The 12,430-nt window shown below is 40.9% G+C and overlaps 1 protein-coding gene across 6 annotated transcripts in view; it reads left to right on the top strand.

The window, feature by feature from the left end:
* Positions 1–2,802: 2,802 nt before the first annotated feature.
* SNAP91 (synaptosome associated protein 91) overlaps positions 2,803–12,430 on the top strand; it is a 151,947-nt gene continuing 142,319 nt past the window's right edge. For 3 of the 6 annotated variants that reach the window (XM_029943951.1, XM_029943950.1, XM_029943945.1), the window contains exons 1-2: positions 2,803–2,930; positions 4,233–4,392. In XM_029943951.1, the coding sequence (XP_029799811.1) occupies positions 4,263–4,392 (130 nt within the window). In that variant the 5' untranslated portion in view covers positions 2,803–2,930; positions 4,233–4,262. Of the gene's footprint in view, positions 2,931–3,007; positions 3,028–3,208; positions 3,354–3,492; positions 3,655–4,232; positions 4,393–12,430 lie in introns of those variants that run through there. The other 3 variants (XM_029943949.1, XM_029943946.1, XM_029943948.1) reach the window with 3 other exon arrangements.

Below are 12,430 nucleotides of genomic sequence, written 5' to 3'. Positions count from 1 at the left end.
TGCCGTTGCAAACATGCTATTATTTCCAAAGCTCAGTAAGACCATCTTCCAAAACAATCCATTTCAAAAGTTGGTTCTACCCTTGACATAATTTACTAATTTGTACATGACACTTTTACATTTTGCTGATTTTGAAACATTTTTTTTGCTGCCATCCATGACAAAGGATGTTCATGTGTGGGATACCTCCCACGCAAACCACCAGAGACATGGGCAGTACACCAGAGACATACTATGGTTCCTCACACTTCACAGTGCTTATCTGTACATAAATAACTATATGTAATCTTTCTTTGATTAGTTTGGCTAATTTTTTTCTTGATCAATTTCATTGGCCTTATGGTTTAATTGAATTTATTTATTATTTGTCTATTTGCTCTTTCACTGATTTTCACTATTTTTATTATTTCCTTCTTTCAGATCATGCTGAATTTAATTTGTTCTTTTTCTAATTTTTTTGAGTTAAACTTAAATAAGTTGTCTTTGGGTCTTTCTTTATTCTAAACATAAGCATTTTAATGTTATAAATTTCCCTCTGATCACTTCCATACCTGCCCTGTATAAATTTTGATATGTTGGATTTTCATTATCATTCAGTTCAAAAGTAAAATTTCTTATGGAAAAGTTGGATCCACTGTTTATTTAGAATGTGTTGTTTAATTATCAAATACTTAGGGATTTTCAGATATCAATCTGTTATTAATTTTTAATTAAATTCCACAGTAGTGAGACAAAACAGTTTGTATGATTGTAATTCTTTTAAACTTATGAGACTAGCTTAGTGGCCCAGAAGCTAGTGTATCCTGGTGAATGTTCCATGTGTTCTCGAAAAGAACATACTCTACTGTTGTTAGGTATTCGTTATAAATGTCAATTAGGTCAAATGGTTATGTGGTTTTTTTTCAAGTCATCTATATACCCTTACTGATTTTCTTCCTGTCCTATCAATTACCAAGAGAAGAGTGGATTGTGGATTTGTCTATTTATTCTCTTAAAGCTCTTAGCTTTTTGTTTTACCTTATTTTTAAGCTCTGCTCCTAGGTATATAAATGTGTAGGATTATTACATATGCTTGATGAATTTTTATCATTATGGCATATGCCTCTTTATCTGTACTAATATTTTTTACTCTGAAACCTAATGTATGAATTTAATATTGTCACTCCAGCTCCTTCCATTAGATTTATTGAGGTATAATTTACATATAATAAAATTCATCAATTTTAAATGTATCCCTCTCATCATCACAATTTATGATATAGAGCATTTCCATCCCTCCAAGAGGATACCTACTGTCCCTTTGTGGTCAATCTCTTCCCCCCCACTCCTGACATCTGATATGCTTTCTGTCTCTGTAGATTTTCCTTTTTTGGAATGTCATACAAATGGAATCACAACAAGTAGCATTTGGGGTTTGGGCTTCTTTGATTTAACATAATGCATTTTCATCCGTGTTGTTAGTTTGTTCTTTGTTATTGCTTAATAGCATTCCATTGTGTGGACAGACCACATTTTGTTTACCTATTTGCCAGTACAATAGCATTTGGGTTTCTTTTAATGTGGGGCCATTCTATAAAGCTACTACAAAATGTGGGTACATGTTTCTAAAATGGGGGTGCCTGGGTGGCTCTGTCGGTTAAGCCTCCGGCTTCGGCTCAGGTCAGATCTCACGTTCGTGGGTTCGAGCCCCGCGTCAGGCTCTGTGCTGACAGCTAACTCAGAGCCTAGAGCCTGCTTCCCGTTCTGTGTCTCCTTCTCTCTCTGCCCCTCCCCCCTCTCATGCTCTGTCTCTCTCTGTATCAAAAATAAATAAAACATTAAAAAATTTTAAAATGAAATGTGTTTTTATTTCTCTTGGACAAATTTTTAGATGTTGTATTGCTAGATCACATGTTAAGACTAGTATCTGAAACTCAAGAATGGTGGTCTTAGGCTATCTTTCTATACCCACCAGGCTTCTATATAATGCTAAAATCAGTTATGAAATCATGATTTCATACTGAACACTGTGCCAGGTAACATAAGTACATAACAGACTTGCAAACTATAGGTAGACATTTCAAGGCCTTAAAGCCCAAGAGTGGCCAGCTGTAGCCAGAAAAAACGTCAAAAGAATTCACAACTTAAGTTCCGATCTTGAGTATACTTTGAGAATGTAAAAGTTTTTTTAGATTATAGTAAATAACAATCTTTGAAAACGTGAACACGTGATTCTATTAACCCAGCCCAAATCCCTGTTTAGAAATTCTTGTATGCAGTTTAAATATACTTAAGACCTTCCAACACTGTTTATTTAATCGGTAGATATTACTTTTTAAGGATACAAAGAGTTTTCCTTACACAACAAATAATCAGTGTAAATATAATCTGGGCCTTGATTGATAGCTTTGTTCATTACTCGCACTTGCAGCAGTTTAAGACCCAAGTGGCTAGAACTAACTGCCCACCCCAGATCCCAATTGTAACTGAAAAAAGTAAAGGAGCTCCAAGGCGTTCAGAAGGCACAGGTAACGGGCACGGTGTGCCTGCAGAATCTGACATTTAAGCAGCCCTGCCCTTCTGGGCCACGGCTGCCTCGGCTGCCTCGGACCGGCGGGTGTGTCAGAGACAGAATGTAGAGGAGAAAGGGCTGAGCTCTGCCAGGGAGCGCGCGACGACGACCTAACCTTGGCTTTCACAGCAGCACTTGAGAAGGCCACTAGCAGCGCAGCTCCGAAGCCCCCTCCGCCCTCCGCGAATCCCGCAGTAGCCGCGCAGGTGTGCGCGGGGCGCGCGCACGCAGTGCGTGCCGGGTGCGGGGCTGGCAGGCGGAGGGGCTGCTGGGCGCTTCGCGGAGGGTGGTTGGCTGGTGGGTGTCGGCCTCCCAGCCATCTCTCCTCCTTCTCGTCTCGCGCCGGCCGGGGATGCTCCCGCGCGGCGCCCCCCTGCCTGTAAGCTGGCCGTCTCGAGGCGGTGGGGGCGGGGGCGTGCGGCGTGTGTGAGTAGCTGGGAGGGGGCCGTGAGGAGCTCGGCGGAGAGCTCTCCCGGGTTAGTCCGCCGCCGTCACCTGACTCGTTGGAGCGGCCACAGCTGAGGTGGGGGCGGGGATGGGAACGCGGCGCGGATCGCTAGAGAGACGCGGCAGCGCCGGCGGAGGCGGCGGCGGCGGGCGGGTACAGGCTCCTGAGGCCACAGGCCACGGGCGGCGGGCGTAGGGACCGCGGAGTTGGGGGCGGGGGTCGGACTAGGGCTGGAGGCATCGGGCCCCGGGGCACCGGGACCGCGCGCGGCCGCACACACCCACCCGGCGCGGCTTCCCTCGGCTGCCGGGGCTCAGCTCATCTTGCGGTGGGAGGCGCTGCTCCCGGGGCGGGGTGAGTACCCGCGGCCCCTGCTCGGCCCCCTCCTCCGCGTTCGGGCAGCGCGCGGATCCAGAGAGGATAATCCTAGGGCGTGGAGAAGGGCAGCGGCTGGGTGACAGCTCCGCGGCGCGCTCGATTGCGGGCGGGGGGCTGGGCTGGGCTGTCAGCCCGTCTCTGCTCAACTGCCAGGAAGGGCGAGGCGCCGAGAGACTCGGCGCCTCCGCAGAGCCCCCAGGCGGCCCCTGCGGCGGGGATTTGGGGGCGAAGGGAGGACACCCGAGCGAAGGGCTTCGGCGGGCCTTTGGAGGCGGCGGTGAGGAAAGAAGGGGAGGCGAGGGCATAATATGGCGCAATGCTAGGATAATCTCCACCGCGCCCGAGGGAGGACGAGCCCACTGCTGCAGTGGCGCGAGGAGGAGGAAGGAAACAGCCAGGGTTTGGGTATCCGATTCAGATCCCGGAGCCTGCGGGCTACTGGGAAGAAACGCTGCAGCGGGCAAGTGCGAGGTGGGCACCCGGTGGGCGCGGCGCCCAGGGAATAACCCCGGCGTACGCTGGAGTGGTCCGACACGCGGGGATCAGGTTGCAGGCAAAGTGCTGATTGACTTGGGGGACGCCGGAGGGGTGAGGCGGGCGGCACGGGGAGTGGGACGGGGACAGTGTCAAGAGGTTGGGACCGGCGGAGGCTCCGTGACGGACCTACTCTGGCTCAAGACCCTTAGATCGCGTCGCAGGAGCGGGGCTTTGCGCTTTGATGGCTCCTAGAGGTGGTACCAGGGCGGAGACGGAGGAGGAGGGAGCCGCCGTGCGGCTGGAGGAGGCAAGGCCAGGGTGCTTGGAGGGCAGGGTCTGCGGGTTTAAAGCAGGATCATCTCCCATTCTTTCCCGCAGAAAAGGAGGCGATAGACTTGGCCGGAGAAGATGTCGGGCCAAACGCTCACGGATCGGATCGCCGCCGCTCAATACAGCGTGACAGGCTCCGCTGTTGCGAGAGCGGTCTGCAAAGCCACCACTCATGAAGTGATGGGCCCCAAGAAAAAGCACCTGGACTGTAAGCATCTTTTTATATAAGTGGGACATGCGCATGGCAGAGGCGCCCTGGAGGCCGGGTATGCGGCCTGGGCTCGCTGTCTATAATGTTGCGGCTTTGAGAACTCCCAGCTGCCTACCAAATCTCCAGACGTGGAGGTTGCCTTGGGCAATCCTGAAACCTTGTGTATGAGTCTTTTTTCTTTTTTTTTCCTGCTGTTGACTTCCAAGGTCTTGGTGGAGAAAAAAATACTTTTATGTATTAATACTATAAAATACTGAGAAATTGCACCTTCTGGATTAGGCACTTTTCACCTCTTTTTTTTTTTTCTTTCTCCGCACACCACTCATTGGTCCAGGTTATAGGAAATCAGGGGTTTCACAGTCATAACCCGCCCCCCCAAAAAGAAAAAGATGAAATCATAAAAGGTCACACTTTTCACCCTAGTTTTCTTAATACAATTTTTGATAGTTTTAAAATAGTGTCATCTTTTTCAGTGTGGCTGCTGAGGTGTGTGTATGTATGTCAGTGTGTGGTGTGTTGTATGTAACCACACCAAACTGAAATAAGTTCAAGCTATTGAATGAGGAAATTGGACTTCAGAGATCATGGCGATTTCATTTTACACATCCTGGCACACTTTGTCCCATTCTCGGGAGCTGCTGGGCAGATTGACTGCTGTGGTCACAAAATGGATGTACTCTTCCAGCATTTGTGATGGTGCATTTTTACATGAAAAAAAATCATTCATAATGCTTTCTTTTTATATTTGTCATTTGATGGAAAACAGCTTTAATCTAGTTTGGAATCTGATACAAATTTTTCAAATGGTTAACACAGTGAAATTTTGTTATTGAAAGACAAATAAGGACTTAGAAAAAGGCTCTCATCAGCTTTAGGTGGTGAGGCTCTTTATAGGTAAGGCTCCATCTGCTCATGTTCTGTGGCTGCTGTTCAGTTTCTTTTTGTTGACCTGCTTAGGACCTACTCTGTTTTGGTGTTTGCTGGTAAAGGTCAGTGCTGGCATAGGAGACACGACTATAGCCATACCCATGTCCTATCTAGCTTCCTTTGCCCATTTTCTGGGTTTCTTTTGCTTTAGGCTTTCCCCAGTGTCTGCCTTGTGCAGCTGAGAAAATGGCACCAGTGTTAGAATTGACTTTAGTTCTATTATCTGTACAAGCACAGCTTGATGAAGTGTACAGCTGGACATTGTAAGGGCTGTCCTGACTTTGAGGCTGTTGTGTCATAGAATTGAATAATTTTGCTTCTCTAAGCTTGTCTGAGGGGAAAACACCATTACCCCTTTCCTGAGGGAGTTCCTAACAAAATTTGTTGATTATGGTATCGTGTGTTACATATGCAGTACAGGATGGAAGAGGCCACCACGGCCAGGGCACCTAACAGGAGTGGAAATTATAAATTCATGACCAGCTCATTTTGCTGCAACGTGCTGAATCATTTAGCCATCTTTCCATCAGTTTCCCCAACTCTGGAAAGATGACTCATGTCTTAAAGGTATGTGTCAGTCTAACAAATATTCATAATAAAAAGGCTATAGGTTATGGATTTGCTAAACGTTATAAAAATGATAGATCAATATATCAATACATTTCATAAGCCTTCACAGGTCTGAGCATTTCATTAAAACATTATTCAGATAAAGACTCACTTTTCCATATCTAAATATTTAGTTCCCTTAGTATTTTAGATCTGGAAAAGTCTCTTAAAAATTGTCAAGGTGGGAGGTTTTCCACTATCTCCAGCATATGTTAGTAAGTGGGATGATTTTGAAGATGTGGAACATAAGGGAGAGATTCTGTATTTAGAAGGCAGATGAAGCCAGAATTGGTATTGAATTATTAGTGTGAATAATCATAAGAAATAAACATTTATTGAGCAGTTAGTATATGCCAGGCACTGGGCTTTACATTATTAATTTATTCTGCTTAACAGGTTCAGGAAAGGTAATTAACCTTTACAGCTTTTAACCACTGCACTTAACTATTGTCTGTGGCTTATTGAGTAATATTTTCTATGGGGGAGAGGGGAGGAACAGTATTGGCCTGAATGGTGTAATCTCCAAAATACCCATCCTGTTTGTATGGCTTTGTGTGAAATCCAGCAGCACAACTCACATTCTTACTGTAATCTCTGTGGTATGCATGAAGACTTTTAAATTTGATCAGTTAAAAAAAAAATGAGGAAAAGGCAAGGATTGAAGAGTATTAGTTTTTCTTTTTAACATTTAATTTTTGAATGAGTTATAAAATAAATGAGCTGCACTTAAAAACAACCCTAGGGCAAATTTTGGAAAGATAGATATCACATTACTGATATGTCCTATCTTAAGACAACATGATATGAAAATTTGAATATACAGATATCATATATGCATTGTAAGAAAGCATGTTTACTTGGAATTTCTTGTGAATTTCCTTTAAATAATAGTAGACTACCTTAGTAGTTTATTCACAGGTTTTCAGTAACATACCAGTTATAAAAGTGAGTCACATCCATTATTAGAATGTGTGAACACATAACTGAGTTTCCCTATAGGCATTGAAGCACTCTTAAGTAATGTTTTAGGTTTGAAAATACTAAATAGTAGTTGGGAGGAAAAGAGCATAATGTAGAGTGGAAACAACACAAATTTAATTAGTTTAATTTGTGTATAACTTTTTAGTTTGGAATTTAGGTTTGAAGATTATAAGATTAAAGTTTATGGTTTTGTGATTTTTTTTCAGATATTGGATTAATTGAATAGGGTCTGAATCTTATTTATTTAAAGTATTGGTTTAAAAGATGATTTTTTCCTGTTTAGGTTGATAGGCCAAGAAAATTAGTGTTAATTCTGGTGACTTATACAGTGATGCTTACTGGTTTATGATTTACACATTTAAAGGAATGATTTGTTAACAGAAGGGACAGTTACATACGGTGCAAGGTAGAGATAAACTCTAGGCATATAATCTCAGATTCTTCCCCTTTTTCCAATAACAGGAAGTATCTTAGAGGAAAAATATATTCAGAAAAGCTTAAAATAACCAACAGTTTTTTTGAATTTAAGTTAATATTGAGGCACCTGGGTGACTCAGCCAGTGAAGCATCCAACTCTTGATTTTGGCTCAGGTCATGATCTCATTCATGGTTCTGTTCATGAAATTGAGCTCCGTGTCAGGCTCTGTGCTAACAGCATGGAGTCTGCTTGGTATTCTCTCTCTTCCTCTCTCTATTCCTCCCCTACTTATGAATGTGCACATATGCACTTAGCTCCCCCTCTCTTTCTCCTTCACAATATAAAGAAATAAACATTAAAAAAGAAATTAATATTATAATATTATATATCTTAAGGTACTTTTGGATTATGTAAAACTTTTATTCCATACTCTACACTATTATAATAATCTTGCTCCTTGCATGTGAAAATTAAATACTTGACCGGTGTTAGCTTGACATTAGTTTTTCTGGGTCCCTTTGTACTTTTTGTAACTTTGTGTACCTATTTGGTAACACATGAAATATCCAGGATTCAGCAAGTATTTAACTTTTGGTTACAACTGTTTTACATTTCAGTTGCTTTTCCTTTTCTGTTTTGTCATTGATGGCCTGCCCAAGTCAAACAATAAAGAGGTAAGATCCCATAGAGCTCCTACAGTCTACCCAAGTGCTATGTCATGATTAAAGAACAACCAAAAAATAGAGTCGGCCCAGTGTAACACTTGCAGGGAGAAATTTGGCAAGTTTGGCAGCCTAGTATAAGATTCATTCCTGTTAATAGCTCTTACAAATAACTTCTATATATGCCATATGGCCAAAAACAAAACAAAACAATCCTATTTAACATCATCAAAATTTAAACTTAGTCATTATTATCAAATCAAACCTCATGAAAAGCCAAATTGGTTATCAAACATGCTATTTTTACATTCTAAATATCTTGAGGGTTTTTAATAATAAGCTTATGCTACATAATGAACAAGTGATTCAGGTTCTGAATCTTATGTTTGAGGGAGACTGTCATTTTAGTAATGATTCCTATCTTCCCAAATTAAGAAAATCATGCTATTTCTTATTAGAATATTCAATAAAAGTAGTGGGAGATATGGATTATGTTTTCACTTAAGGCAGATTTTGGCAAATTATCACAAAACTCCTGCTGTTTTAGTTTTATTCATAAAATACCTGTAAATAAGAAATATTGTGAATATATGTAATAAAAATTTAACCTTAAAAGTTTAATTGCTTTATATAAGTGTGCTTAGTATAAATAAAATATATTTTGATTTATAGAAATGCTATTTGGTTATTCAGTTGATACCATATTTATACTTTTTATAACTTAAAAAATCTTTTTATAGTGCATAGATCTAAAAAATAAAGATTATTGAATGATTAATAGGATCGATGTATAAAAGTTTACTGAACACTAGAGTAACTTTCAACACAAGAAGTGTACTGCTATGCTGTAATATATTTTACTTTTATCTTAGTTCTCATTTCATTGCCATTGACTAAAATACTCCCTCTCATTTTTCTCTACCATTTTCTATATTTTCTATGCCAAGGAACACTCTGTTCCTCCTTTTTTTTCTTAATTAAAAATTTTTTTAATGTTTATTTTTTAAGGAGAGAGAGAGAAAGAGACAGTGAGAGTGAGAGTGAGTGAGCTGGGGAGGGACAGAGAGACAGACAGACAGAATCTGAAGCAGGCTCTAGACTCTGAACTGTCAGCACAGAGCCTGACGTGCGGCTCAAACTAAGGAGCCGTGAGATCATGACCTGAGCCAAAGTCGCACGTCCAACCAACTGAGCCACCCAGGCACCCCTGTTCCTACTTCTTGATTTCACCAGAAGACCCAGCCCAACTGTAGAGATGGAAATATTTTTATGGCAGTGAGGAAGAGTGAGGGGAGATACACTTCTGAAAAAGTATTCAAGTCAGTGATTATTTATACAGTAAATCTGTCAAGAGGCCAATCTGTACAGTCCTGTGATGTTCCCAGACAACACTCAGCATGCTGGGAGCTGGGCAGAGAGATCATGTGAGGTTTAGGGGCTGGCAGGAGCAGGCAAAGCAGAAGAGTGTCAGGTAATAGTAGGGAGCGTGCTTTAGATATGACTTAAAATAATTAAACAGGCTTTCTTTATATCAACTAGTTTTTCCTCGATCTTTTTACTGCCAGATTTTCAGAGAAATCTTTGTTTTTTTATGGTATAATATTCTGTTTGGGCCACTTTGGATTTTTTTTTTTCTCATTTGGTGATCAGTGTGGTTAGCAGATACTGTCTTAGAACCAGTATATAATTGGTAACTCACATCAATTACAAAAATTTAATATATGGAAAAAAATAAAATTATGTATGGAGTAAGTAAATTTATAGCTTAATAGCAATATTAGCTTGCAGCATTTTAGATTAAAATCTGGATTTTTGGTACATTGCCATATTAGTTTTAATGTTTAATAAATGGCTGCTGAAGTCTTACTTGTAATTTAATCTGTGCACTCCGTTACTATGGATCTATCGCTTAGCTTTTCATAAGTAAGTATCCTTTAAATATCTTACCTCCTCTCTTCAGATTGATTGATGCTGGGATAGGATGTTGTTGGAGCTTATCTAGGTTTCAATAACTCCATAAAGAAGGTCAGAAGTGACATATAAGCTTCTTCCCTGAGTGCCTAGGATGCTTTCCTTAACAGAGTTGTATTTTAGGTGGCTCAACTCCTGAGCCAGCTACTACTAAATGAACCTTCAAGTGTAATCATAATTCAGGTAAGTAATTTGAACTTACTTAGTTGCCATTAAAAATATTTATGAGTGGCTGAGTCAGTTAACTGTCCAACTTCAGCTCAGGTCATTATCTTGTGGTTTGCATCAGGCTCTGTGCTGACAGCTCAGAGCCTGGAGCCTGCTTCACATTTTGTGTCTCCCTCTCTCTCTGCCTCTACCCGCCTTGTAGTCTGTCTCTCTCTCAAAAATAAATAGTAAAAAAATAAAATAAAAAATATATGTTCTTCAGTTCCACTTTGTTTGCAAATTCTTTTCTCTTTACAGAGAAACATCATTTGCTTGTGAAGAGAAATTTTGGGTGTCTTTCTTCTCAGGGATTTATGTAATGCTCTATGTTTTGTTTCTCATTAAGGAGAGAATAGTAGGGGCACCTGGGTATCTCAGTTGGTTAAGCATCCAACTTCGGCCCAGGTCATGATCTCGCAGTTCGTAGGTTCCAGCCTCTGCATCAGGTTCTGTGCTGACAGCTCAGAGCCCAGAGCCTGTTTCGGATTCTGTGTCTCCCTCTCTCTCTCTGCCCCTCCCCCGCTCATGCTCTGTCTGTGTCTCAAAAATAAACAAAAAAAAATTTTTTTAAAAAGGAGAGAATAGTAGAATGGCATACCCAGTGTCAATTGCATGATGACCTATAAAGACAGGATGGAGCCTTCCTAGGAGCAGTTTGATGACAGCCCAAGCCAGAGAGAGAACAGTACCCAAAAGCCTACAGCTTTTTTTCCACTTGGGTTCCTGCTCTTTCTTCATTTGTTTCAAATGTGTAAGGATCCCTCCTGCCTTCCCATGTATACATAAACTTTCTCTATTATGCATCTTTAAGAAGGATCTATGAGAATGAACTGAGGATTGAGGGGGAAGGGGGAGGGGGGAAAAGAGGTGGTGGTGATGGTGGAGGGCACTTGTGGGGAAGAGCACTGGGTGTTGTATGGAAAACAACTTGACAATAAAATATTGAAAAAAAAATAAGAAGGATCTAGTGTTTTCTAAAGGATTTTGTATATGTCTTTCCTGGCTACTCAGGAGAGAGAGAAGCTGCATCTTTGTCTACTTGGTGTGGTTTTGCTTTTTTTGGCCTGATTATTAATTATTCTCCCAGGGTTAGCACTTTTATCTTCAATAATAACTCTTCTCTTTTCTGTATCAGTTTTTCTGTCATCTGTGTCTTTAACCTCTCCTCCTATCTCTCTCACAAACTTTTTCAAGTATCTCCATTTAAATCAAAGTTGCCTATATACAACTCTCTCTGGACTCTATGACCTCTTCCCATGGCCAACCTGTTGTTCCTGGCTTTTCCTTCACAGCCAAGCTTCTTGAAACAGAAGCCTCCCCGTTCCAAAGAAAGTCTACCCGTCTTCGGGTATTCTGTGTCTTTGGCTTAACCCATGTGTGGAATATTAGGATTGCTATTAGGTTGCAGGCATTGCCCACTGAATTGGCCAAGCCACTAATTTAAGAATTATCCTCCATCTGTCACATCCAGTCAGTGATCAGTTGTTAACTTTCTGGAAAGTCCTTCTTAACTGTATCTGCCTGGATTTAAATCAGTTAAAACTCATTTGTAAAATGAAGATGAGTAATAATCTGTCATCTTTGATGAGATATGATGCATGTGAAATACCTGGCCCAGAACTTGACTCACAAATGTGCACTGAACATCAGTTATCACTACCACCATTACTAGTACAATTGCTGTTGGTGTGACTATTGCTTTTACTAGTACCATTACTGTGACTACCACCACTATAACAACAGATGCAATCATTAGTGATTTGCCCTTACCATTTCTCCATGATTATTTGCCCCCTCTTTTCATTTACTTCAATTTGTACTTTAATTCCAACTTTCTAGTTTGGAAGCTTAAAATATATATTATTTTGGTTTCTTTTTGTGATCACCTTTAAAAAATTAATATGCCTACTTAAAGTCTAAAGTAGAACAGTGTCTTTCTTATTTCCTCCTAAAGAAGAGAAATTTAGAAACTTCAATCATCCACTTCTCACTTGCATGCTATGTTGTCTAGTGTTTTAATTCTACCATAGTTCTAACCCCTAAAATGATATATTATTATTTGATATAGGCAGTGTTTATGCAGGTAAATCCTCCTTGACTTCTTTGTTTACCATTCCTTCATTATGTCTAAGATCTTCCTGAACTACATGTATCCTTTTCAAACTCCTTAAGTGGGGCTCTTTAGTAGTAAACTCTATTTTTGTCTAAAAAATTTTTATTTTGCCCATATTTTTGAAGGATAGTTTATATACACTATATA

Source organism: Suricata suricatta, chromosome 7, assembly GCF_006229205.1.
Source record: "Suricata suricatta isolate VVHF042 chromosome 7, meerkat_22Aug2017_6uvM2_HiC, whole genome shotgun sequence".
NCBI classification, from domain to species: Eukaryota; Metazoa; Chordata; class Mammalia; order Carnivora; family Herpestidae; genus Suricata; species Suricata suricatta.
The sequence above is the reverse complement of the archived record's forward strand: the minus strand, read 5'-3'. Positions and strand labels throughout refer to the sequence as shown.